Source organism: Erithacus rubecula (assembly GCF_903797595.1).
Source record: "Erithacus rubecula genome assembly, chromosome: 12".
NCBI classification, from domain to species: Eukaryota; Metazoa; Chordata; class Aves; order Passeriformes; family Muscicapidae; genus Erithacus; species Erithacus rubecula.
In genome coordinates this window covers 1,261,679-1,285,414 of record NC_136664.1, presented here as the reverse complement: position 1 = coordinate 1,285,414, position 23,736 = coordinate 1,261,679, and the positions used below count along the sequence as shown (strand labels likewise).

The 23,736-nt window shown below is 62.6% G+C and overlaps 3 protein-coding genes across 3 annotated transcripts in view; 2 read left to right on the top strand and 1 right to left on the bottom strand.

Moving 5' to 3' along the window:
* The window catches only part of ACSF3 (acyl-CoA synthetase family member 3), a 48,870-nt gene extending 38,373 nt beyond the window's left edge, over positions 1-10,497 (top strand). Inside the window, exons 8-10 of the mRNA XM_079315981.1 lie at positions 8,236-8,370; positions 8,838-8,949; positions 9,958-10,497. Of these exons, the coding sequence (XP_079172107.1) occupies positions 8,236-8,370; positions 8,838-8,949; positions 9,958-10,174 (464 nt within the window). The 3' untranslated portion in view covers positions 10,175-10,497. The remainder of the gene's footprint in view (positions 1-8,235; positions 8,371-8,837; positions 8,950-9,957) is intronic.
* A 3,915-nt stretch (positions 10,498-14,412) lies between these two features.
* On the top strand, positions 14,413-19,823 carry CDH15 (cadherin 15). Its single transcript, XM_079315973.1, has 14 exons — positions 14,413-14,592; positions 15,760-15,903; positions 16,002-16,157; positions 16,235-16,379; positions 16,466-16,626; positions 16,805-16,933; positions 17,050-17,235; positions 17,314-17,567; positions 17,648-17,790; positions 17,871-18,107; positions 18,180-18,419; positions 18,905-19,041; positions 19,120-19,275; positions 19,355-19,823. The coding sequence occupies exons 1-14, from the start codon at positions 14,542-14,544 to the stop codon at positions 19,550-19,552; spliced, it is 2,337 nt and encodes a 778-aa protein (XP_079172099.1). The 5' UTR covers positions 14,413-14,541; the 3' UTR covers positions 19,553-19,823.
* Positions 19,821-23,094, bottom strand: SLC22A31 (solute carrier family 22 member 31). The gene is made up of 9 exons (XM_079315999.1): positions 22,700-23,094; positions 22,110-22,213; positions 21,882-22,036; positions 21,557-21,725; positions 21,178-21,299; positions 20,984-21,092; positions 20,689-20,903; positions 20,494-20,605; positions 19,821-20,409 (listed from the first exon to the last, which is right to left on the bottom strand). The coding sequence occupies exons 1-9, from the start codon at positions 23,039-23,041 to the stop codon at positions 20,061-20,063; spliced, it is 1,677 nt and encodes a 558-aa protein (XP_079172125.1). The 5' UTR covers positions 23,042-23,094; the 3' UTR covers positions 19,821-20,060.
* Positions 23,095-23,736: the final 642 nt, after the last annotated feature.

Genomic DNA, 23,736 nt, shown 5'->3' with positions numbered 1-23,736 from the left:
GGGATCTGCTCTAATATTTTATATTATCATTATTTTTTGTTGCCACACTCTTCAAAGCTCCACCAGCCACATTCAGCTGTGCAGCCACACCTTGGAGCATTGATTTATTTATTACTCTGAGTTTTCTTTTTCGTCTCGTTGTCTGCAGGGATTTCCATAAATATTTAAATGCTAATGTGAAAAAAAGAAACGTTTTTCGTTTTTACTTACCCATTTTCTTTTCTGGCTGCTCCTCTGGGCAAACCCATCTGCAGTAATTCAGGCTGGAGATGCTCAGGCTGCTTGTGTCATATCAGTCACCCTGAGTTCCTGCCAGTGAGGGCTGAAACTCTAAACTCTTGGCTGCCTGGTTTGCAGAAACCTTCCAGCTTTGCCTGGTTTATCCACTGGAGCAGGACATGCAGCCTGGGGAATGTTCATCTGCTCTTGTCCCTCAGTTCTGAGGCCTTGGAGAGGCTCCTGGCCATGCAGAGCTGAAGAAATGAGATAAAAACGAGGAGCAGCACCTGTGCCAAGGGCAGGCAGGATCTGAGGAGCTGCCAGGCTCTGCCAAGGCTGAGTTCCCATTTGGTGCTGTCCTCTCCTGGCTGGATGCCCAGGATTTGGCTGGCACAGGCTGTGTGAGAGTGCCCAGTGCCAGCCTGGCCAAGGCTGCAGCAGGGACCGTCTGCAGCCACCCAGAACAGCAGGACAGATGTGGCTCTTTGTATTTGGCAGCCAAACCTGCTGCCCAGTGGGATTGCAGGAGGTGGGAGAGGGATGGGCTGGAGAAGGGATGCAGTGGATGGTGCTGTTCCTGCCCCATGGGGCAGTGACACCAGAGGGTGACACTAAACACTGCCCTGCCTTCTTCCCTGTGCTCAGACAAGAAGAAGAATCCTCCTGGGAGCAGGGAAAGGTCTGTGTGATGCAATGAGCCACTCAAAGAAGCAGGACAGGGTTGTGGAGAGGAGTGTTTGGATGGTGAAGGAAATAGGATGTACAAGCCAGGAGAGTCAGTGAGCATCACCCTGACTCCTCACCCTGCCTGAGAGGTGCAGAGAATTTGAGGAGCCTCTGGAAAATACATGACAGATCAGCTGAGACAAGGGTAGCCAGAGGCAGGTGCCCAGTGCCTGTGCCCCTGGCTGGGGGCAGGTGGGCACAGCTCAGCCCAGGCTCACAGGGCTCAGCCAGGCTGCTCCTCCCTGCCCTTCCCCTCACAGGAACCTGAGCTGCTGCCAGCACTCCTGGCACTGCTCCATGTCCCTCTCAGCCACTCACAGCCTTGTTAGCACAGCTCTTTGTGAGATGCCCTTGAGTGATTTATTTTTTTTCCAGGTGTAAATGCCAGGGGAGGCTGTTGCAGTGCTTCCCATTCTTTCATCTCAGCAGGGTTTTGCCCTTTGTGGCTCTGACAGCAGGCTCAGTGCTGCTCCTGTGGAATACAAAGTTCCCTCTTAGAGAGCATGACAGGAATTCATTCCAGGCTGGGGCTTTCTTGGTTTTTATTCCTGATTTTCTTTCATCCTCGTGCTGGCTGCTCCAGGAGTCTCTGGAGGAGTTTTGAGAGTGGGGAGTCTGTTGTTGAACCCCTTTCTCCTGGGAGCTTGCACATGACCCAGTGCCTTTCCCAGATCAATCATGGAATATCCTCAGATGGAAAGAAGGCATTAAGATAATCAAAATACAAATCCTGGCCCTGCACAGGCATCCCAGCAAATCCCACCCTGGGCATCCAAACTCTCCTGGAGCTCGGGCAGCCTCAGGGCTGTGCCCATTCCCTGGGGAGGCTGGGCAGTGCCAGCACCCTCTGGGGGAAGAACCTTCCCCTAAAATCCACCCTAAACCTGCCCTGACACAGCTCCACGTGGAGACACAGAAAGGGCTGCAGAGCAGCTCTGAGCTGTGGTACAATCCCCATCCCCTGCCCCAATCCAAGGAGCCAGCACCCTGAGGCACCTGCATCCCTTGGCAGCAGCCACGAGGGCACCCAGAGGGTCTGTCCCCCCTCCCTGCCTTCCAGCAGGCACAGGGAGGAAGGGAGGATGGCCCTGAGCTACAAATCCCCTTGGCAATTTGATTGTGTAAATAAAGGGTGCTGCACACCCACCTGCTGCTGCACCACTCCTGGCTGTGTTTGTGGCAAGGTGTGGGAGCAAACAGAGATTCCCTTCCAGTGCATTGATTCCCCTTCTCAGGAGCCATTAAATTTCACATGGGTGGCCAAATCCTGCTCTGCCTCAGTGGCCAGGGGCCCACAGATTGCTCTTGGATGTTGGTGTGGGAGAGGAGGCAGCAGCCAGTGCCCACTCAGGATATTGCTGAATTTGGATGGTCCCTTTTGTGCCCTGCAGGATCCTTTCAGTTTAAATCCATTCCCTGTGTCCTGTCCCTCCATCCCTTGTCCTCTCCAGCTCTCCTGGAGCCCCTTTAGGCTCTGAGCTCTCCCTGGATCCTTTTCCTGCCCCTGAGCAGCCCCAGCTCCTCTCCAGCATCTCCACATCCTTCCCCTGTGCACTCCCCTGGAGCTGTCCAGACTCAGCTGCCTGTTGCCACCACAGGACACATCTCAGGCTGCAGCTGCTGAGCTGCTCTCCTCCCAGCCCCTGGGCCCTGCTGGAGGATTTTGGCAGCAGGTTGGAGTTCTGCTGCCAGCCAGGGCTGCCCGTGCCAGGACAGCAGCTGGATCCAGGAGCCCTTCTCCTGGTGCCAGGGGCTCTGCAGGGCAGGGACAGCAGGAAAAGCTTTGTCCTGCACCCAGGGACTGAGTGGGAGCCCTGGCAGCTGCTGGGGAGAGGGTTTCCTCATCAATAATTGCTGTGGTATTAATATACATGTGGGTTTTTTTGAGGAAGTTTCAAACTCTGCCCCTCAGGAGCCTGTGATGCTTTATTAATGATCACAGCACTCTCCAAACCCTCCTGCTCCACAGAGGGAGCTGGGCCTTGGAGCAGCCCCAGCATTTTTGGGCAGTGCCTCCTGTGAGCCCAAGGAAAGCATTTGCTGGCCCAGGTGACCTGGTGAGGGTGGAGTGTCCCCTAAGAGTCACTCTGACTCCAAAGGGAGCAGCAGGTTGGAGCCTGGCAGGTCTCACCCTGGTGGTGTGAGCAGGGAGAAAAGCAGGAATTGATGATTTCAGCTGGATTGGGATTAACAGGAACTGCTGGGCCCTGGGAATGCAGCCTGGATCCAGGGAATGTGAGTGCTGAAGGGCTGGGCTGGATGGGGATGACTGGGGAGAGGAGACCCAGTGTTTCCCAAGTCTAATTAATGTTAATTAGCTACAATTAGTGCTCGTGACCTCTGTTGGCAGCCAAGATGGCTGACAGCAGGGACAGGCACTCCTCCCTTCCACGCAATAAATCAAGTAAAGTTGCTCAGTTATTCAGCCTATCATTTAGCATTTCATTAAAGAGATCTGTGCACATCCATCACTGCTGGTGTGATCTCAGGGATGTCTCCAGTCAATCCCAGCAGTGCCAGAGAGGCTCCAGATCCCTGAGAGCTGCATCTTCCCCTGGGAACTCACCCAAGGGCCAGGATTCAGGCAGAGAGGGACTCACACTGAGGAGCTGCTGGTCCTGCAGGGAGATGTGGCTTGGAGAGAGGCCTCACTTGGCAGGATTAGGTGGAATTCCTGGACTGGGGACAGTCTGGAAGGTCCCTGCTGGACTTTGCTTTGCCAGGGTGATTTCTCCCATCTCTTCTCCTAGGGAACAAGCAACAGGAGAAGAGTGACCAGCCTTAGATGTTAGGGGAGCTTTCCTCATCTCCAGCTGGAGTCTCCATCCCTGCAGGGATTTAAAAACCATGAGGATGTGGCACTTGGGGACACAGGTTAGTGCTGAGGAACAGGTGGAACAGACAGTCTTGAGGACTTTTTCCAAGCAATATAATTCCATGGTTCTTCCAATGCCAGCAGCACTGCCATGACACGCTTGGAGGAGAGCTCTGCCTTTTCTGCCCCAGGGTTTTTCCTGCTTGCCCCACACCTTCCATGCCCTCCCTCTGGCAGTGCTCCATCAATAACCCCCCAGCCCAGGCTGGCACAGTGTATCAATCTTGTTTAATAGACTGGAAAGCTCCTTGCAGGGCCGTGGGTGATGGATTGCCCCTTCCCGGAGCCCAGCGCCGTTGATACAGAATGAAATATTTATGATTTATTCCAGCTAATAAACTGGAGTGAAGTGTGTGATGTATGTGAGCAGATGGGGGATCTGTGCATTGCAGTTTTCATGGTGTGGGGGGAGGGAGAGCTGGATGTCTGTGACAGAGAGTCCCACAGCCTGGCCACGGAGGGGATGGATTATCCAATTCCTATAAAAAACCTTCAGCACTTGCCTCATAATCATTTATCCACCCCACGTGGCTTTTCTCCAGCACAGGAGTCTCTGGGAATGGCAACAAACCATTTCTTTTTGCACTTGTGGCCAGAGGGATGGGAAGAGAGGCAGTGACCACAGGAATGTCACAGCTGTGCCACACTCAGCAGCTTCCCAGACCCACTGTGCCTGTGCTACCTGCAAAAAATCATTCCTATGGGTTTAGGAGAGTGGTGAGACCCTGAACTGCCCTGGAAAGAGCAGGGAAACTTGAAATGTGAGAAACGTGATGGGCACATGGAGCTTGTGGCTGATCTGCAGGCAGGAAAACTGTGCTCCCACAAAATCCTCACCTGGCAAAGGGGGTTTGAGCCCCCAGATTTTGGCTCTGCTCTCCCAAGTGGTGAGGATCAGGATCAGGGCTCAGGCTCTTCATCACCTGCTTGTTTGTTGGACCAATCCTACCTGGAAAATAAATCCCAATTCCAATCAGCAAGGTGTGCCACTGCCAGAGAGTGAGCTCTGCCTCAGCCTGATGGACCAGCAGCATCACCAGTGATTTCAGGGAAGTGGGAGGCAGGTAGGAGTTAATGCCAGGGTGGAGCAGAGATCCAGAACCTCCTGCCCACTGCTCCATGGTGTGTGAGGCCACTCCTCATCCCACCACTGTCCTGCCAGCTGTTCCCTTTCTGCCTGATCAGCCTCTGGATCCTGTGCTGCAAGGCAGCAGAGAAGGGCAAAGCTGATTATTCCAAGTGCCTTCCTGCAAGCTTCCCGGGGGTTTTGCAGCTGGGAACTTGCTGGTTGCCCCCATCTGCTCACTTGGTGAGAGCAGCAATTCCAGAGGAATGCAGGAGGGTGAGTGCACTGCTCCAGCTCTTCCCTCTGGAAATGAGGGATCATCATGGCAGGAGAACAGCTGACAGCAGGGAAATTCCTCCTGGAGTTTGGGGGGAAAAAAACCAAAACAAATCAAAAAGACTCCCAAAAAAACAAGGTTCACTGTGTGTTCTGAAGGAGCTCTGCTGGCTGCCCGTGGGTGGCACTGGTGACTGTCCCCAGAGGAGCTCTGCTGTGTCCCTGCAGGACAGTGTCACCTGGAGTGGCTGTGAGATGTTCCTGCTCTCTGTCCCCACTCTGAGGAGCACTGGGCTGAGCCCTGAGTGGAGCATTTGAAAGCCAAGAGTTTGCAGAAATCAGGAGTGATTCATTAACAGCAGAAAGGTCTAATTAATATTTGAAAGTGCTCCAAGCACATCCTGCTCTGGCAGGGAAGAGCCCCCCAGCATCCCTGGTGCCCCTGCAGCTCCTGCCTCCAGCATTAGCTGCCTCCAGAGCAGGAGGCTGCAATAATCAGCAAAACCATTTGCCTTTCAAAGGGGAGATTTGCTGTTTCTTGGTATTTTCTGCTGTGATCCTAAATATTCCTGACCCTCTGTCTAGACCAGGCTGGAATCAATTGATTTACCTAAAAAGTCTTTTTTTTATGCTACTTCAGCTATCTCAGAGCTCCCCAAAGCCACTCAGTTTCATTCCTCGAGCCAAAGAGTTCCCTAGGTCAATAGCTGGTTGCACCTTTGATGTGGGAACTGAGCTGTGTTTGCCAGGAACAAACTGCCCTGTGGGTGAGGGTGTTGACACAGGTGAGGGTTTGATCCTGCAGCTCAGCCCCAGGAGCAAAGGGGCTCCTTGTTCTCCACATCCTGGGAAGCAGCTCCTGTTGGTCCCCACGAGGTGCCAGCACTCTGTGAAGGGGGTGCTCAAACTACAGCAGAGTCCCAAGGGCCCTCCTGTGTTTGTAATGGGGATTTTGCAACTTGAAGAACCTTCTGGCAGGAATCTCTGCAGGTTGAGTTGGGAAATGTTGGTCTCCATTTCACATGTCTCCTGCATCTCACTGGGAGGGTGCTGAGGGGTGGGAACAGGTTATCCAGAGCTGCCCCATCCCTGGAAATGCCCAAGGCCAGGCTGGACAGGGCTTGGAGCAACCTGGGATAGTGGGAGCTGTCCCTGCCCATGACACAGGGTGGAACAAGATGAGTTTTAAGGTCATTCCAACCCAAACCTTTGCCTAATTCTGTGCCTTGAACTGGATAAATACATCTCTAACTGCCTGTAACTCCAGCAAAGGGCAGCCCCCACCAGCACAGAGCCTGCTCAGCATGCAGCTCAGCAGAGCCTTTAACATTCACAGAACAGATGCCCACTGAGCATCTTGAAAGGAATCCAAAGGCAGCGGTGACGGCTGCTGTCAGGGAGGCAAAAACCCCCAGCCTCAGCAGCCACGTGCCACAGGCTGTGCTGCCACAGCTCTGAGTGCTGGCAGGAGCTGGGGCAGTGCCCCAGCAGAGGAGGAGATGGGGTGCCAGAGACCTCAGCAGCCAAAATTCCCTCTCTGCTGCAGCTGGCCGAGGGCAGTGCTGGTTCTGAGCTGCTTCCCCCTGCATGGAGCAGCTGGGCTGGATGGAGCACAGCTCCACAAGGGATGGTGGGGCAGGGGACTCACCTGTGACCCCTGGCACTGTCCTTGCTGTGGCTCTCAGGGCAGCACCACTTGGGAAGTGACAGCATGGCTGGGGACAGTCCTTGAGCAAACTGAGCATCCTTTCCACTGTTCTGGGAGCTCCCCCCTGGCTTGGGAAGCAATGCTGGATGTGCCACTGCACAGGCTGCCTGATGTGCTGGGCTGGAAGCAGATGGTGCAGGGCAGAGGGTAACAGGGCTGTCCTCAGTGGATGGCATCCCCCAGAGCACTGGGGGCTGTCAGCCTGGGAAGTGACAGCCAGGGCTTGGTGCTGGAGAGGAGATGGAAAGGAAGAGACAGGGGGAATTACAGAGCTGGTCCCAGGAGCTCACAGTAGTCACAATAATGATGTGACATATCCCCTCAGTGTGCTGTGCTGCCAGTGCAAGGGAGGGATCTGTGTGGGAAGCAGCAACAGCATTTGTGGGGAGCACAGGGATGGAAGGGGAGCAGAGAGGGGAACAAGGATCATCCACCCCATCAGGGCACAGGAAAAGCAAATGGGGCTTTGTCTTCCCAAAGAAGAACCTGGGACTTCTGTGCCACTGAACCAGGGCTGAATTCCCTCTCCTCTCCCCATCTTCTTGTGAATAAGCAGCTCCTGGCTCTCCAGTGCCAGTTTAATGAATGTCCCCTGTCCCACTGTGTGTCAGTCACACACCACAGGGCTGGGTGCAGTTCATCACAGCAGCCACGACTTCCTTCCCACTCCAAGCAGCCAAACACCCAGAGAGCCCCAGCTTCAAACTTTCCCCCGACTTGAGAATATTCCAGACAGCCTTCAACATCCACAGAGTGCCAAGGGGCAGGCAAATAAATACAGGAACAATTAATCATTCCCTGGCTGAGCTGCTCAGGATTTTGGCAGGTGCCAGCTGAGCAGGGACACAGCTCTTCTGGGGAACAGCCTGGATTTTCAGGACTGATCCTGATGTTTCCCTGCCTTGACAGTGTAAATCTCTGGGCCTTTGCTGCACCACATGCAGACTCCACAGGAAATGGGGTGTGAAAACTGCAGCACTGCTGGCACATCCTGTGGTATCTGGGCTGGCTGATGATGGGATCACACCTGTGGGAAGGACAAACATCTTGCTCAGGACAGGTTCATTTTCCAAGTATCATTCCCCACCTTTTCTGGGGGGAATCATAGAATGGTTTTATTTGGAAGGACCTCAGAGCTCATCTGATTCCACTTTCCACTATTCCAGGTTTTTCCAAGCCCTGTCCAGCCTAGTCTTGGACACTTGCAGGGATCCAGGGGCAGCCACAGCTGCTCTGGGCACCCTCCCAATATCCACCCAACCCTGCCTTGCAGCAGTGGGAATCCACCAGAGTGCCACATCCCCGTGGCAGGAGAGGCAGAGGGGGATCCAGGGAGCAGCTCTGATGGAGCTGTTTGCTTTCCAGGAGACACAGCAGCCTACAAGGATGGAGTGTACTGGATCAAGGGCCGCACCTCCGTGGACATCATCAAGAGTGGGGGGTTTAAAATCAGCGCGCTGGAGGTGGAGCGCCAGCTCCTCACACACCCCCACATCACAGGTCTGTGCTCCCTGCCCCGGGGACAGGCCTGGGGACACTGCTCAGCAGCTGCAGAAGGCTCCCAAGGGCTCCTTCCCACAAGGGGATGTTGAAATCCCACCTGTCCTGCTCTCCCAGGGTCGGAGCGGACACAGCAGCAGCTCCTGTCTGATTTTGGGAATGAGAGTGTAATTAAATCTGCCCTGCCCTTGTGCATGACCCTGTGCAAGGGGTCAGAGGTGGTGCCCCCAGCTCCACACCACTCTGTACATCATTCTCCTCCCCCTTGACTCCCGAATTCTCAAACCCTGGAGCTTCCTGCCTTTTCCATGGTGAAAAACTCCATCCTTGTGTCAGCACAGAAGCCCACAGTGTTTCCCTGTGTTGGCATCCCATGGCATCACACCATCCTCACACCTGACCCCCTTTTGTGGCCATCTGGGCCCAGGAGCTGCCCAGGCTCTGATGCAGCCCCTCTGTCCCTGCAGACGTGGCAGTGCTGGGGGCCCCAGACATGGTGTGGGGACAGAGGGTCAGCGCCGTGGTCAAGCTGCGCCGGGGCCAGATGCTCTCCGTGAGGGACCTGAAGGACTGGGCCAGGTAAAACCCCCTGGAGGGGCACAGGGACAGCAGTGTCCTCACCAGGGACATGCCATAGCATCACAGAGCCATGGAATTGTTCAGGTGGGAAGGGACCTTAAGGCTCATTCAGTGCCACCCCCTGCCATGGGCAGGAATTCCTTCCACTGTCCCAGGTTGCTCCAAGTCCTGTCCAGCCTGGCCTTGGACACTGACAGGGATCCAAGAGCAGCCACACCTTCTCTAAGCACCTGTCCCCACCCCCTAGGGAAGAATTTCTTTCTGACATCCCATCCCTCCCTGCCCTCTGGCACTTTAAAGCCATTCCCCCTTGTTCAAGCACTCCAGGCCCTATAAAAATGTCTCATAAAAATTCTCCTTTTTTTCCCCCCTCAGCTTTTCCTCATAGGAGTGGCTGCTCACCCCTAAATCTCGTGCCGGGGACATTGGTGATCCCTTCATCCCCCCTCTGTGGCCTTGGGGATTCCCTGGGCTGTTCTGGGGTCCCTGGTGCCAGGCAGGGGCTTTGCTCAGCCCCCCCTGTCCCCTCCCGGAGTGTCCCCAGCTCTGTGACAGGGACATTGCTCTCCTTCCCTTGAGCACAGAGCCCCCGCAGGGTGCCCGGTGCCCACCTCCCCCTCCCGCCCTGTCTCTCCCCGTTATTTTTTCCGTCACTTTGCCTCACTCAGCCGCTGTTGTCGCCCTCCTGGCAGGAGACACGTGTCCCTTTTCGGAGCGATTCATTCTGCGGTTCTTCCCGGGTGGCGCCGCCCCGAGCCAGCGGCTCCACCTGGCCGGGGCTGGGAGGGCTCGGCAGCTTTGTCACCTCGCCTGGGAGTCAATGTCACAGCGCTGTGTGATGTCCCCAAACGCAGGAATCCCCAGGGACAGGCTGGGAACAAACACCCCAGGGCACAGCCCCGCAGAGGCTGAGCTTAAATGGGCTCCTGGGGGTCCCAGGTGGGGCTGTGGCTGCTCCTGGCAAGGTTCAGCTGGTGCCAATCTAACAGCTGCGATTTGGTTTTCCAGGGACACCATGGCTCCCTACACCATCCCCACAGAGCTGATCGTGGTGGAGGAGATCCCACGCAACCAGATGGGCAAAGTCAACAAGAAGGAGCTTCTGAACGCTTTTACCCAGCCTAGTGCCCCCCTGGGGGGGCTTGGCCCGGGTCCACGGCCGTGCTGCCCCCGAGGAGGAGCCACAGGGATCCTCCCTGGCAGATCTGGGCTCACTGCAGCCTAATCCATGAATAATGTCCACTAAAAGCAGGATTTTTCTTGCCTGGCTGAGCTGAGCCAGAGCTGCAGAGTTTGGGTTTCCTTGTGTAGAAGCCCTTTGCAGGAATCACAGAATCCCAGAATGATTTGTGTTGGAAGGGACTTTAAAGCCCATCCAATCCCACCCCTGCCATGGGCAGGGACACCTTCCACTATCCCAGGGTGCTCCAAGCCCTGTCCAGCCTGGCCTTGAACATTTCCAGGGATCCAGTTTCTCTGGGCAGCTGTGCCAGGACCTCCCCACCCTCACAGGGAATGATTTCCCAGCAGAAATAAAGAATAAACTCAAAATCACGCATAATTACTGGCTGTATTATCCATCCTGCATCCACCACCACTAAGTGACCCCAGTGCACTATTGATAAATCCCACCCTCATACATGGAAATTCGTCCCTGTTTGACTCCACACATGAGCTGCCAGCCCCAGGGGTTACCTGCAGGGGACAGTGGCCGTGTCCTGTGGGTCCCCACCTGTGGGTCCATCCTGTGCAGTGCTGAGGGGGTGACAGGGAGCTCCAGCTTTTCCCAGCAGCTCTGGAAGCACCAGAAAGGGCAAGAGGAACAAGGAGCACAAGTAATTACAAGGATTCCTTTGTTAGAGTCACTAGAGCCTCAAAAATCTGGGAGAACGTGGAGGGGACAATGGAGGGGACCATGTCAAGCACACAGTGCTGGGCAGAGCAGGCAGGAAGGGGCTGGGGTGAGAATGGGGCTGGGAAAAAAGGGGAAGGGGATATGGATGGGGACAGGCTGACCCCACCCCACCTGCACAGGGGTCTGTCCATCCCAACACCCTGCCCACAGCAGCATCTCCTGGATTTCACTACTTCAGGCTCAAAAGGAATTGTGAGGGGACACGAGGGACACCCAGAGCTCAGCAGGCACCTCTCAGTGTCCCACGTGCCAGGCACAGGGACACACCAGCAGCACCAGCGGGAGCCCCGAGCGGATCCTTTGTTAAAACATCAACCATGCAGTAAATTTTTTAACTTACCAAATAGATCAATATCAAATTATCATGTCTCGCATTCATAACTCTTAAGCAAGCAACAATGGAGAGAGACAAGGTCACTGGAGAATAAATAGCAGCAAAAGCTCTTAATGATCTATCATTCTCGACAACCCCGGGCACCCCGCACCAGCCCGGTGACAAGATCATTAATAAAACTCTGCAGGAACGCTATCGATTGCTCTGATGGATGATCACAGGTAGCAAATACTGTAAAACACCTGCTTGTCACCCACTAAATGAGGAGCTTGACTCACACCTCGGCCTGGGGCTCTGCCAGGTTTGCTCCTCGGGGATTCCTGCAGGGAGGGTGGTCAGGGTGACCCCCAGTTTGGGGCTGCTGTCTCTGCTGACCCTGATGCTCCCAGCTCCTCTCCCGTTCATCCCATTAATAGGTGGGACCTGTTAATTGAAAGCCTCATTAAGGAGCGTGGTGACAGTGGCCTGGTTGGGAGCTGAGCTGGCTGGAGATGGGATGACCCAGTGCCACTGGATGGACCTGGAGACCTCCAGGAGCACCCACACAGCCAGGACTGAAGGGATGTGTGGTCTCAAGGCTCTTCTTCCCCCACTCTGCATTCCCCGGGGCGCAGGGGGGGCTCTGTGTGTCCCCCCAGCTCTGGGCACTTTGCTTGCCAGGCACACCCGCATTGACGGTCGGATCATATGTACACAACCATTCAATTACCCCGTAATGGCTGCAGGCGATTAAGCCATCAATCTCCTTCATTAGGGCTGCCAGGCCCGGCCCAGCACCACCCAATAAAACCATTGAAACAATAACAAAAACAACAACAACCCAAAGCAGCAGCTCTAATGCATTGACCATAACCTCAGCCTGTGACAGCCCTGGGGGTGTCCCCAACCCTGGGGCAGCTGAGGACCCGCTCACCCCGAGGGGGTTTTGCCCTGCTGGGGTGTCCCTGGGGAGTTGGGGGCTGCCCACCCCTCTGTGCCCCCCCAGCTCGGCACGCCAGGACCTGCTCTAGCACTTTATAGCTGACATTATCTTTTATTGCCATATAAAACCCAAGCTCCGCTGGCTTTATGGGGCTGTGCCGGCGTGTGGCACCTCTGCACTCCCAGCTGCTCCCCCTGCCCCCCGGGCACTGCCCTGACCCCCCGGGCACTGCACTGGGGTCACAGCTGGTCCCACTGCACCACACGTGGGGGACACGGCTGGTGCCACACTGGGGCCATGACGGGTCCAGCTGCACCCACGATAGAGACGTGACTGGTCCCAGCGCACGCACTGGGCTACAACTGGTCCCAGCAGCCGCGGGCAGGTCACAGGGGTCAGCTGGGAGGGGGATCCCCCCATCACGGGGTGAGCCAGCACACAGAGCAGCAAGGGGATTGTAATCCTGAGCTGCTCCTGCTTGGACCCGGCATGTGTGGGACCCCAAATCACACACGACACCCAGGGGCAATCCAAATGACACCAGGGGCAGGGGGTGTCAGCGCAGGGACAGCGGGAGGGGCGGGTGGCAGCAGCCACCGCCAGCCCCGTCCCCACGAGCGGGGCTGGCGCCTTGTCACAGCCTGTCACGTCTGCCAGCCCCGGTGGCAGGGAACATCTGCTCGGCCGCCCCGCTGCCACGGCGCGTCAGGGTCAGGGGCGGCCGCCGGGAGCCCCGGCCAGCGCCGCCGGGGCCGCTGCTCGCCCTGACACTGATGGGAGGTGACGGGGCAGCGGGGCGGACGGATGGGTTCGGACACACGGACGGGCAAGTGAGCGCCGCTGCCCAGCCACGGCCCAGCCACGCCGCGGGCAGCGCTGCCCGGCGCCCACCCGCTCGTGACATGTCCTTGGGGACACCGACAGCCCTGCCACCACCGCTGGACTCCGGGGGATGGACAGGACACCTCCTGCATCCCTCCTCCCGCATCCCTTTCCCATCCCCGTGCTGCTGACCCGCACCGGGAGGGCACCGAGGGCATTTATTCCCAGTCGGGGGCTCCCACATCTGCCGAGCAGGGACGAGGTGATGCCACCAGTGTCACCCACACATTGTGCTCTTCCTTGCCAGACCCAGGATGGGTTTGCCGGGAGGGCAAGAACCCCTTGAACCCTTCACCGTGCCCGGGGGGTCGCTGCTCTCCATCCCTGCTGCCCCGGGACCCCCGGGACCCCGCACTGGCAGGCGGGGGGCGCTCCCCGGTGCTGCACCCCGGGCTGCGAGAACCGCCGGGGCCGGGGCTGGTGGCCGGGACGATGCTGCCATCTGGTGCCACGGCACGGCGGCGGCACCGGGACCGGCAGCGGGGATCGGGGGAACACCGGGACCGGCAGCGGGGATCAGGGGAACACTGGGACCGACAACGGGGGTCGAGGGCAGCACTGGGGCTGGTCCCGGGGGTCGGAGAAAACTCCGAGACAGACAGCGGAGGGTCGGGGCACAGCGGCGGGACCGACAGCGGGGGCAGAGAGCCTTGTCGGGACTCCCGGAGCAGCCCCCGCCCGGTGGGAACCCACCGGGACCAGGAGAGCGAGGGATGCCCGGTCCCGCTCCCGACGCCAGCACAGGGGGCACCGGCACCGCGAACAGCCGGGAATAGACGGGAGGGCTCGTCCCGACGGGAGCGCGACCGAGCGGGGCGGGAACAACCGGTCCCGGTCCCTCTCCCTGTCCCGGTTCCGGTCGAGCTCCAGGCTCCTGTCCCGCTGTCGGTGTCGGAGCCTGTTCCTGTCTCGGTGCTGACGCCGGTGCCTGTTCCTGTGCCAGCCCCTCTCCGTGTTCCCGTCCCGATGCTGCTCCTTTCTCCCCGTCCCAGTCCCGGTGCCGGTCCCGTCCCTGTCCCGGTGCCGGTGCCTATTCCAGACAGTGTCCCACTGTCGGTGTCTCTCGGTTCCTGTGTCTGTTCCTGTCCCTGACTCGTTCCTCATCCTTGTCTCGGTCCCTGTCCCGGTGCCGGTGCCGGTGCCGGTGCCGGTGCCGGTGCCGGTGCCGGTCCTTGTCCCGGAGCACCGTGGGGGCAGCGGGCCCGTTTTTCCCCCTCCCTGCCGCCCGCCCCGTCGCGGCATCCCCGGAGCGCGCCCGGCAGCAGCTGCCGCGTTCCGCCCGCCCTGCCCGGGCTGCGCACCCCCGGCCCGGCCCGCGGGGACCCCCCGTGCCCCCCTGCATCCCTCCCCGCCCCCCGCATCTCCCCCGTCGGGCCCCGCCGGGCCGGGCTGGGCAGGGGCTGCGGGCTGCGGGCCGGGGGCGGCGGGGCCAGCTGCCCGCGGGGGGGGTCGGGTGCCCGCAGCACTTGTGCTGTCACTCAGCCAGTCCCGCCGCTATTTTAGCTCGGGGCCGGCGGCCGGGCTGCGCCCCGCTCCGCCATGGGCCCCCCGCTCCTCCTCGCCTGCCTGCTCGCCCCGCTCTGCGCTCGGGTAAGGGCTGCGGGGCCACCGGGGCGGCGGGGATGGGCTGGGGGGGACACGGGGCGATGGGGACCCAGCTCCGTGCCCCAGGAGGGCTGGCTGCCATGGGGAGCCCGCACGCACATCCAGCGGGTGGCCGGACCCCAAACCTCGTGGAAACTCGTCCTTGTGGGCGGCGGGGATGTGGCTGGGGGTGATGGGGGCTCGGAGCCCCTCTTGAGGCATTTCCCACCCCACAGATGGCCGAGACGGGGGGGGGCCTGCGGCTCCGGCACACTGCCTGCGCCTGCGGCCAGGATGGGATCTGGGGGAGGGTTAGGCACTTAAAGACACCCTGCTCCTCTTTTTCCCACCCCAGCCGGAGTCCCAGATCTCTCTGCCCCCCTCTGCACACTCACGCCCCCCAGAGCCCCTCATCCTGGTCTCGGGCGTGAGCCCCGTTGGGGTTCTGGCCTGGACCCTGTGCTCGGCTGTTTCAGGGGAGGGAAAGGGGATCTGCAGGGCAGCCCCCACAAGAACAGGGCCCCCAGCGTCCCTCCCTCACATCCCGATCCCCCCCAGCTCCAGTGGCCTCCAGGGACGGGCAGGGGGGTTCCTGCTGCTCGAGGAGGGCTCAGAGAAAGATTTGGATGCCAGGACGAGGGGGAGATGGAGATGGAGGGTCGGCAGCTCCATGCACAGCTCTCTATCCCCTCCCCATCCACACCCCCCCCCTCCACACTTCTCATGGCTCCGGGCCCCCCACAATCACCCCAAATCTCTGACCTCGGTCCTGTACAGCCCCTAAACCCACCTTTACCCTCACAGCTCCCTGAGCCCACTGCAGCCTTCCAGAATTCCTGTTCCCCTTGTTTCCTTCCCGAATCTCCTCCTGACAGCCCCCAGCTCCACCCCAGGCCCCCAACTCCCCCTGCCTCCCCCAGTGCCCCAGCCCTGACCCCCAGGGTCACCCTGACAGCCTGAACTGATCCCTGAAACCCCACCCTCGCTGCCACATCTGTGTGGTGACAGTGACACGGGGGGGAGGCCACAGGGGTGCTGTGGGGCACAGCCCATGCCCAGAGCACCACCAGGATCATTTATGGGGCACCTGGTGAGCCCAGCAGGACACCCATCACCATCATTCCACCCCAATCCGGAGCTTTGGGGTCACTGGCAGCACCGTGTCCCTCTCAGGGTGCCAGCCCAGCCCAGCCGGGCCCCGCAGTCCCCCAGGGCTGGCGGCAGCACGAGGCTCCTCGGCGGGTGAAGAGGGCCTGGGTGATCCCCCCCATCAGCGTCTCGGAGAACCACAAGCGCATCCCCCACCTCCTGGTGCAGGTAGGTGAGAAAGAGTGGGGACACCTTGGGCAGGGGGCACTCCCCAGAGGGCACAGACCCCCAGCTTGGGACCCCCAACCCTGATTTTCCTGGGGCAGATCAAGTCAGACAAGCAGCAGCCTGGAGGGGTGATCTACAGCATCAAAGGGCCGGGAGTGGATGAGGAGCCCCTGGGCATCTTCTCCATCGACAAGTTCAGCGGGAAGGTTTTCCTCAACGCCATGCTGGACAGGGAGGAGAACGATCGCTACCGGGTAAGGATGTCCCCGGGTGCCCATAGCCCCTCCCTGGGGTCCCCAGCCAGACCCGACCCCCCGCTCTGCACCCACAGCTCAGAGCCTTCGCACTGGACCTGGGCGGGGTCACCCTGGAGGACCCCACCGACCTGGAGATCATCGTGGTGGACCAGAACGACAACCGGCCGCTCTTCCGGCAGGACGTGTTCACCGGGCGTGTGGTGGAGGGGGCAGAACCAGGTGGGCTGGGCTGGTCTGGGCCGGGCTGGGCTGGGGGCACCGAGCCAGCCCTGTGCCAGCACCCACCGGGGCTCCTGCGGCCACAGGGACCTGCGTGCTGACGGTGGATGCCACCGACGCCGACGACCCCGACACGGATAACGCGGCGCTGCGCTATTCCATCCTGGAGCAGGGCGCTGCGGGAATGTTCAGCATCAACGCCAGCACCGGGGAGATCTGCACCGCACGGCCCGGCCTCGACCGCGAGGTAGGGGATGGGGTCACTGCACGGGACTGGGGGGCGCCGGGATCTGGGGCACCCCACACGGGGAAACCACAGCTCTGCCCCTGAGCAGAGCCAGGCGTGGGGACAGGGTGGGTGGGCAGCAGCTGGGGGGTCTCTGTGCTCGCTGGGGGCTCAGCCGTGACCCACTCATTCCCCACAGACCATGGGGGTGTACAACCTGACGGTGCAGGCGGCCGACATGTCCGGGGACGGGCTGACCACCACGGCCATGGCCGTCATCTACCTGGAGGACATCAACGACAACCCTCCCGAGTTCACCAAGGAGGAGGTAGAGCCGGGTGGGATTTGGGGACGTGCTTGGGTCAGCAGAATAGGATCTGCACCCCCGGGGGGACCGCAGCATCCCAAAGGGGCAGAGTCCAGCCCCACACCGCTCTCCCCCAGTTCTCCATGGAGGTGGAGGAGCAGGCGGTCGGTGTGGACGTGGGCAAGGTTTTTGTGCACGACAAGGACCTGGCGGGCTCGCCCAGCTGGTTGGCCAAATTCACCATCCTGGAGGGCGACCCCGAGGGCGCCTTCGCCATCCGGACAGACCCGCACACCAACGACGGCGTGCTCTCCGTGGTCAAGGTGGGCACGGGGCAGCCGGGGGACACCGGGGCACACCGGGGGTCTCACGGCTCGGCTGACCCCTGGTCTTTCCCGCAGCCGCTGGACCACGAGGTGCGGGATCGCTTCGAGCTGACGGTGTCGGTGCAGAACGAGCGGCCGCTGGAGCCCTCGGCCCCCGCCAGCCCCCGGGCGCTGGCCACGGTGCGGGTGCGGGTGCGGGACGTCAACGAGGCGCCCGTGTTCCGCGAGAACCCGCGGCGCATCAGCGTCCTGGAGGGGACACCCCCGGGCACCCCCATCACCACCTACACCGCCAGCGACCCCGACACCCACCAGATCCAGACCCTCAGGTGAGTCCCGCTCTGCTCCCATCGCCCCCGGCACCCGCGGGGGGTTTTGGGGTGATGTCTCACTCACCCCTCGCCCGCAGCTACGCGCTGCTCTACGACCCCGCGGAATGGCTGCAGCTGGACCCCCACACGGGCACCGTGCGCACCAAGCGGGAGCTGCTGCACCCGTCTGCCTTCCTGCAGGGCGGCTGGTACATCGCCCTGCTGCTCGCCCGCGACGATGGTGAGCGGCCGAGCCCCCGCTGACCCCGCTGACCCCTCTGTTCTGCCCCCCCCTGACCCTTCTACTCTGTCCCCACCCAGCCGAGCCCCCGCTCTCGGCCACCGGCACCCTCTCCATCGAGATCCTGGAGGTGAATGACCACGCTCCGCAGCTGCAGCCGCCGGCCGGGGTGCTGTGCGGGCGGCCGGGACGCTGGGGGACCCTGCTCCTGGGGGCTACCGACGATGACCGGCCCCCGCATGGAGCCCCCTTCCACTTCCAACTCAGCCCCCAGCACCCCCAGCTCGCCCGCAACTGGAGCCTCGCCCGTTTCAATGGTGAGGGTCAGACGGGGGCGGGGGGTGCTTACTTCACTGAGGGTCCCGTTGACCCGCTGCCCACCCCCGCAGTGACCCACGCCGTGCTGGCCGTGCTGGCCGAGCTGCCCGAGGGGCTCTACTCGCTGCCGCTGCTGCTCCGGGACTCGGGGACCCCCCCGCGGGAGCAGCAGCAGCTTCTGAACGTCTCGGTGTGTCACTGCGGCCGGGACGGCACCTGCCTGGACGGGGCCCTGGCCGCGGCCACCGCCGGGGCCGGCATCACCCTCGGGGCGCTCCTGATCATCCTGGGCAGCACCATCCTCCTCCTGCGTGAGTGAGACCCCCACCATCCTTCCCCCGCCCCTCCATCCCGGCACCTCAGCCCTGTGCCGGCCCTGGCCACCCCTCCCGAGCCCCACCAGAACATTCTGTCACCTTGACCCCCACCCATCACCTCACCCCGGTCCTGGATTCCCACCCGACCCTACCCATGACCCTCAACACCTCCCCCGTACCCAGCAACCCCTTCTGACCGCAACCGAGACCCCCGAACCATTTCCCTCATTTCCCATCCCACTGCAATCCCACCCCAATCCCTACCTCCACCCTTACCCCGTCTCCCAGCCCAGCTGCATCCCACCCAGTCACCCCCCCCCGCGCCGCCCGTGCGTCCCCATGCCCACACGCGTGTCCCCGTGTCCCCATGCCCACACGCGTGTCCCCATGTCCCCGTGTCCCCGTGTCCCCGTGTCCCCATGCCCACACGCGTGTCCCCGTGTCCCCATGCCCACACGCGTGTCCCCGTGTCCCCGCAGTGCTGGCGGCTCTGGGCGCTGCGCGGGTGCGCGGCCGCCGCCGGGCTCTGCGCAAGGGGCTCCTGCAGCGCTCTCGGGACGACATGCGCGACAACATCCTCAACTACGACGAGCAGGGCGGCGGCGAGGAGGACCAGGTGAGCAGGACCCACGGCAGGGGGGTCCCGGGGGCCCGCAGCTCCGCCCTGCACCTCTAACCCCTCCCGGCCCCGCAGGACGCCTACGACATCAACCAGCTCCGGCACCCCGAGCTCTTCTCCCCCCGGGCCAAGCCTCCCCTGCGCAGGGACGCCCCGCTCAGCTCCGGGACCCCCATGGCCCCCCGAAAACTGCCCAGCAGCCCCTCGGATATCGAGGATTTCATCAATGAGGTGGGTCAGGGCCCGGCACCCTTGTCCTCCCTCCATCCTCCATCCCCAGGGGGCTGGCGGTGACCCCCTGTCTCTGCAGGGGCTGGAGGCGGCTGACAGCGACCCCAGCGTGCCCCCCTATGACACCGCCCTCATCTACGACTACGAGGGCTCGGGCTCGGTCGCCAGCCCCCTCAGCTCCATCGTGTCCAGCCTGACGGACGAGGACCAGGACTACGACTACCTGAACGAGTGGGGGCCGCGCTTCCGCCGCCTGGCTGATCTCTACGGGCACTAGGGGGGATGGGGGGCAGGAGGGGCGCCCCACACAAACACCCGCACATGCAGAGGAGATGCCCAGAGGCAGCGGCATCACGCACGGACCCGCACGGGATGGAGCGGCTTTGCACACGCGTGTGCAGCAACTGCAAACTCACACCCCGCAGAGCCCAGCTGGGGGGATGCCCGGGTGAGCCCCACACAGCCGGGGAGGGGCGAGGAGACCCCCACAATAAAGAGCGGGGGTTGGTGGCGGGGGTGTGTGACCCCCCCACACCAGCGACCCGTAGAAACAAGGCACTTTTATTGGGAGCCGGCAGCACCCCCGGGGGGCTTCACCCCCGCCCCAGGGCTCCCAGCACCGCTGCTCCTGGGGCAGGATCCGGCCCCACCGCGGGGTGGGCGCTGCTCCCCCCAGCCCACCCACAGCACGGGTCCTGCTGCTCCCAAAACATCCCTGGGTGGGGGTCCCACCCTGCTCTGCCTCCCCCGCAGCAGGAGACCCCCAGGGAGCGCGGGGGGCACGGCTACATCTCGCGGGGGGGATCTGGGGAACGCAGCATCCTCTTGGTGGAGGAGGCCAGGCTGGAGTAATCGTGGGGAATGGCGTGGGGGGCCAGCAGGGGCAGGTGGTCCTCGGGCGGGGGGCGGCGGAACAGGGGCGGCCGGCGCTGGCTCTCGCCGTCCTGCAGGGACTGGGGCAGGCTGCGGCCTTGGCTCTCGGGCAGCAACATGATGCTGAGCACGGCCAGGATGGCGAAGGAGGCGAACACGACGTGGTGCAGGAAGAAGCCGCGGCTGTTGGGGATGGCGGTGATGGGCGCCGCGGCTTTGCCCACGAAATTGGCCCCCAGGACCAGCCCCAGCCCGGCGCCCCTGCGGGAGGAACACGCTCAGAGGGGGCACTGTTCCGTGCCCCCCGCCCCGGGGTGGCACAAAAGGGGGGCAGCTCCCCCTTACCTGATCACGGTGGGGAGAACCTCGCTGGCGAAGAAGATGCTGAGCATGGTGACGGCGTGGGAGGCAGCGGTGCCCACCACGGACAGGGTCAGCACGATGAGCTCCAGCAGGTCTGGGAGGGGGTGAAGCACATCAGGGGGCAAATCCTGCACCCACCTCTCTTCGCCCGGGCCGGGGGTGCTGTGGGGGTCTTACACTGGGTGAGGGCGAGCAGCAGGAGGGAGGAGATGCCGGTGAGCACGGTGCAGAGCAGGAGGATGGCGCGGCGCCCGAAGCGCTCGGCGGTCAGGCACACGAAGAGGCAAGCGGCCGCCTCGGTGCCCAGCAGCACCAGGTGCGAGGAGAAGAAGTGCGGCAGGTGCGGGACCAGGTTGCGGGTGAAGCAGTGGCGGATGCCGGAGCCGATGAACCTGAGGGACAGCGGGGTCAGGGGGCGGCGGGTGGGACCCCCCAGCCCTTGGCCACCCTGGCCGCACGCCCCGCCGCTCACGCCGCGAAGCCGAGGATGACTCCGTTCTTCCAGATGACCCTGGTGCTGCAGATCTCGCACACGGAGTGGTACCGGGGCCGCGGGGGCTCCTCGGACAGGGCCTCCAGCTCTGCCGGGAGAGGGGAGCCCAGGATGGAGCCGGCTCTGTTACACCCCCACAGCCACGGCTGATCGCCCTCCGAGCCCCCACGCACCTGTGAGGAGGCTGTCCTGGGGACAGTTGTCGTCGGCCAGCGCCTGCAGGGTCTTCCTGGCCCTCTCCAGTTGCCGTGTGGCCAGCAGCCAGCGCGGTGACTCCAGCAGCAGTGCCGGGCACCTGGGGCACGAGTGACAGGTCACGGGGCTCCCCGTGGGCCTGGCCACCCTCCAGCACTGACCTTCCCACCTGCTGGCTGCCCAGAAACCCTCAGCTTCAAACCTGAGCAAACATTTACCCAGGGTGGGGGGAATGCTTCTCCCGAGAGCCCCGAGTGGCTTTTGATCCCCACCGCGACCCTGGGCAGGGTGTGCCGGGCCGGGAACAGCTTGGCACCAGCCCCGGGGCACAGCCCAGCCCCACGCAGCCCCCCTTACCACCAGCCGGCAGCCAGCAGGGCCAGGATCATGGTGACAGCGCCCTGCAGCACCCGCCAGTCGCGGCACAGCAGGGCCAGCCCCGGCAGCAGCAGCTCCCCGGCGATCCAGAAGAATCCGGCCACCATCGTCACCCCCAGTCGGTGCGGGGGGTCACACAGCTCCAGCCCTGGCAGGGGTGAGGGGGTCACAGTGGGTGCCAAGGACACAGGGCATCCTGCCCACTGGAGCATCCTCATCATTCCAGACCATCCCTCCCCCTGGAACATCCCACAGCCCGCAGCATCCCCCGTCCCCAGCCCCTCTGGATGTCCCCGTCACTCACGTGCCACGTAGAGGGCCAGGAAGGCTCCTGCCAGCGCGGCCCCGAAGAGCAGCCGTGCCACCAGCACCATGAGGAAGTTCATGGCCAGTGCCACGCCGAGCCCCGCGGGCACGGCCAGCGCCAGGCACAGCAGGAAGGTGAGACGGCGGCCGAACCTGCAGGACGGGCTGTGAGCGGGGCTGGGCACGGTGCCCCTGCCCGAGGGGACCAGCCGGGGACCCCCATTACCTGTCACAGGCCAGGCCGGCGGTGACACTGCCCAGTGTCCAGCCCAGCAGGTGCGTGGTCTGCTCCAGGGGCACCTTCCAGCGGGAGGCACACACCAGGTCCCACTGCGGGGGACACAGCAGGGAGGGGTTAGCACGGGGGGCTTGGCAAACCCCTGACACTGCCCGCAGGGCTGGGATGGATGGGGCTGGAGGGCTTTTGGAGAGTCACATCCCACAAACAGAAAAGTGGGGACAGATGTGAGGGGACAGTAGCGGTGATTCCAGGAGCCCTGGACACCCTGCAGCCCCTCAGGACCCCCGTGGCCCCAGCCAGCCCCAAACTCCCTCCATGGGGTCGCTCACCTTGCTGCCCCTGCACATCCAGGACTTCCCCGTGTCCATTCCCGGAGTCCCCAGCTTGCTCTGGTGAGTGGTACCAGTTTGTTCCCCCGACTCCTCGCAGGTTTCCACCACCCCCGCAGCATTCCCAGGCCCCTCCCTCAATTCCCCCGTCACACAGAGACCCCTCAGCCCCTCCAGCACCGCACACTGCCCCAGGCCCGGGGGTCCCCCACCGTCCCCAGGCGCGGGAGTGTCCCCAGTCCCCACCTGTGTGACGAGGTTGGCGCGGAGGCCGGCGGCGGGCAGCGCGTAGTGCCAGCCGCGGGTGCAGGGCCGGGTGCCGTTGGGCCGGGGGGCTCCGGGCGGGTATCGGTACAGCTGGCAGGGGCTCCAGCCGCCGCGGGGCAGGCGCGGGACGGCGGCGCGGAGCAGCGCGGGGCCCCCGAGGCGGCGGAGCGGCGGCGGCAGCAGCGCGGTGTCGGGGCGGCAGCGGTGCGGGGGCTCCGCGCCCAGCGCCCACCCCAGCGCCCACCCCAGCGCCAGCACCGCGCACGGCGACCACCCCCCCGCCGCCCGCCGGGCCCGCGGCCGCGACCCCCCGAGCGACATCGCCGCGGACACCGCGACAGCGACAGCGACAGAGCTCGGGCAGGTGGGGCGGCACCGGCCGGACCCGCCCCGCGGCACCGCCCCGACGGCGCCCTCCGGATCTGAGCCCCCAGCCCCGGTTCAAACCCCCCAGCCCCGGTTCGGAACCCCCAGACCCACTTCAGACACCCCCAGCCCCGATTCAGACTCCCCAGCCCCGCTTCAGACTCCCCAGACTCGCTTCAGACACCCCCAGTCCCGGTTCGGACTCCCCAGACCCGGTTCAGACACCCCAGACTCGGTTCAGACCCCCCAGTCCCGGCTCGGACCCCCAGTCCTGGTTCAGACTCCCCAGCCCCGGTTCAGACACCCCAGTCCCGGTTAAGACACCCCCAGTCCCGGTTCGGACCCCCCAGCCCCGGTTCAGACACCCCCAGCCCCGGTTCAGATCTCCCAGCCCCGGTTCAGACCCCCCAGTCCCGGCTCGGACACCCCCAGTCCCGGCTCGGACCCCCATCCCCGGTTCAGACCCCCCAGCCCCGGTTCGGACCCCCAGCCCCGGTTCAGACACCCCCAGTCCCGGCTCGGACCCCCAGCCCCGGTTCAGACCCCCCAGCCCCGGTTCAGATCTCCCAGCCCGGGTCGCCCCCTCTCAACGCGAGGCTCAGCGCTCTGATCGCCCCTCCACCCTGCTTTGTCTCCCCAGCCCCGGCTCC

Bases quoted from the DNA above. Each gene is read 5' to 3' on its own strand.
- CDH15 (XM_079315973.1), top strand. From the start codon at position 14,542: ATGGGCCCCCCGCTCCTCCTCGCCTGCCTGCTCGCCCCGCTCTGCGCT. The intron at 17,568-17,647 runs GTGAGTCCCGCT...CCTCGCCCGCAG, and splicing joins CACCAGATCCAGACCCTCAG to CTACGCGCTGCTCTACGACC. The intron at 18,420-18,904 runs GTGAGTGAGACC...GTGTCCCCGCAG, and splicing joins CAGCACCATCCTCCTCCTGC to TGCTGGCGGCTCTGGGCGCT.
- SLC22A31 (XM_079315999.1), bottom strand. From the start codon at position 23,041: ATGTCGCTCGGGGGGTCGCGGCCGCGGGCCCGGCGGGCGGCGGGGGGG. The intron at 20,904-20,983 runs GTGAGCGGCGGG...GCTGTCCCTCAG, and splicing joins GTCATCCTCGGCTTCGCGGC to GTTCATCGGCTCCGGCATCC. The intron at 20,606-20,688 runs GTAAGACCCCCA...ACCCCCTCCCAG, and splicing joins GCTGCTCGCCCTCACCCAGT to ACCTGCTGGAGCTCATCGTG.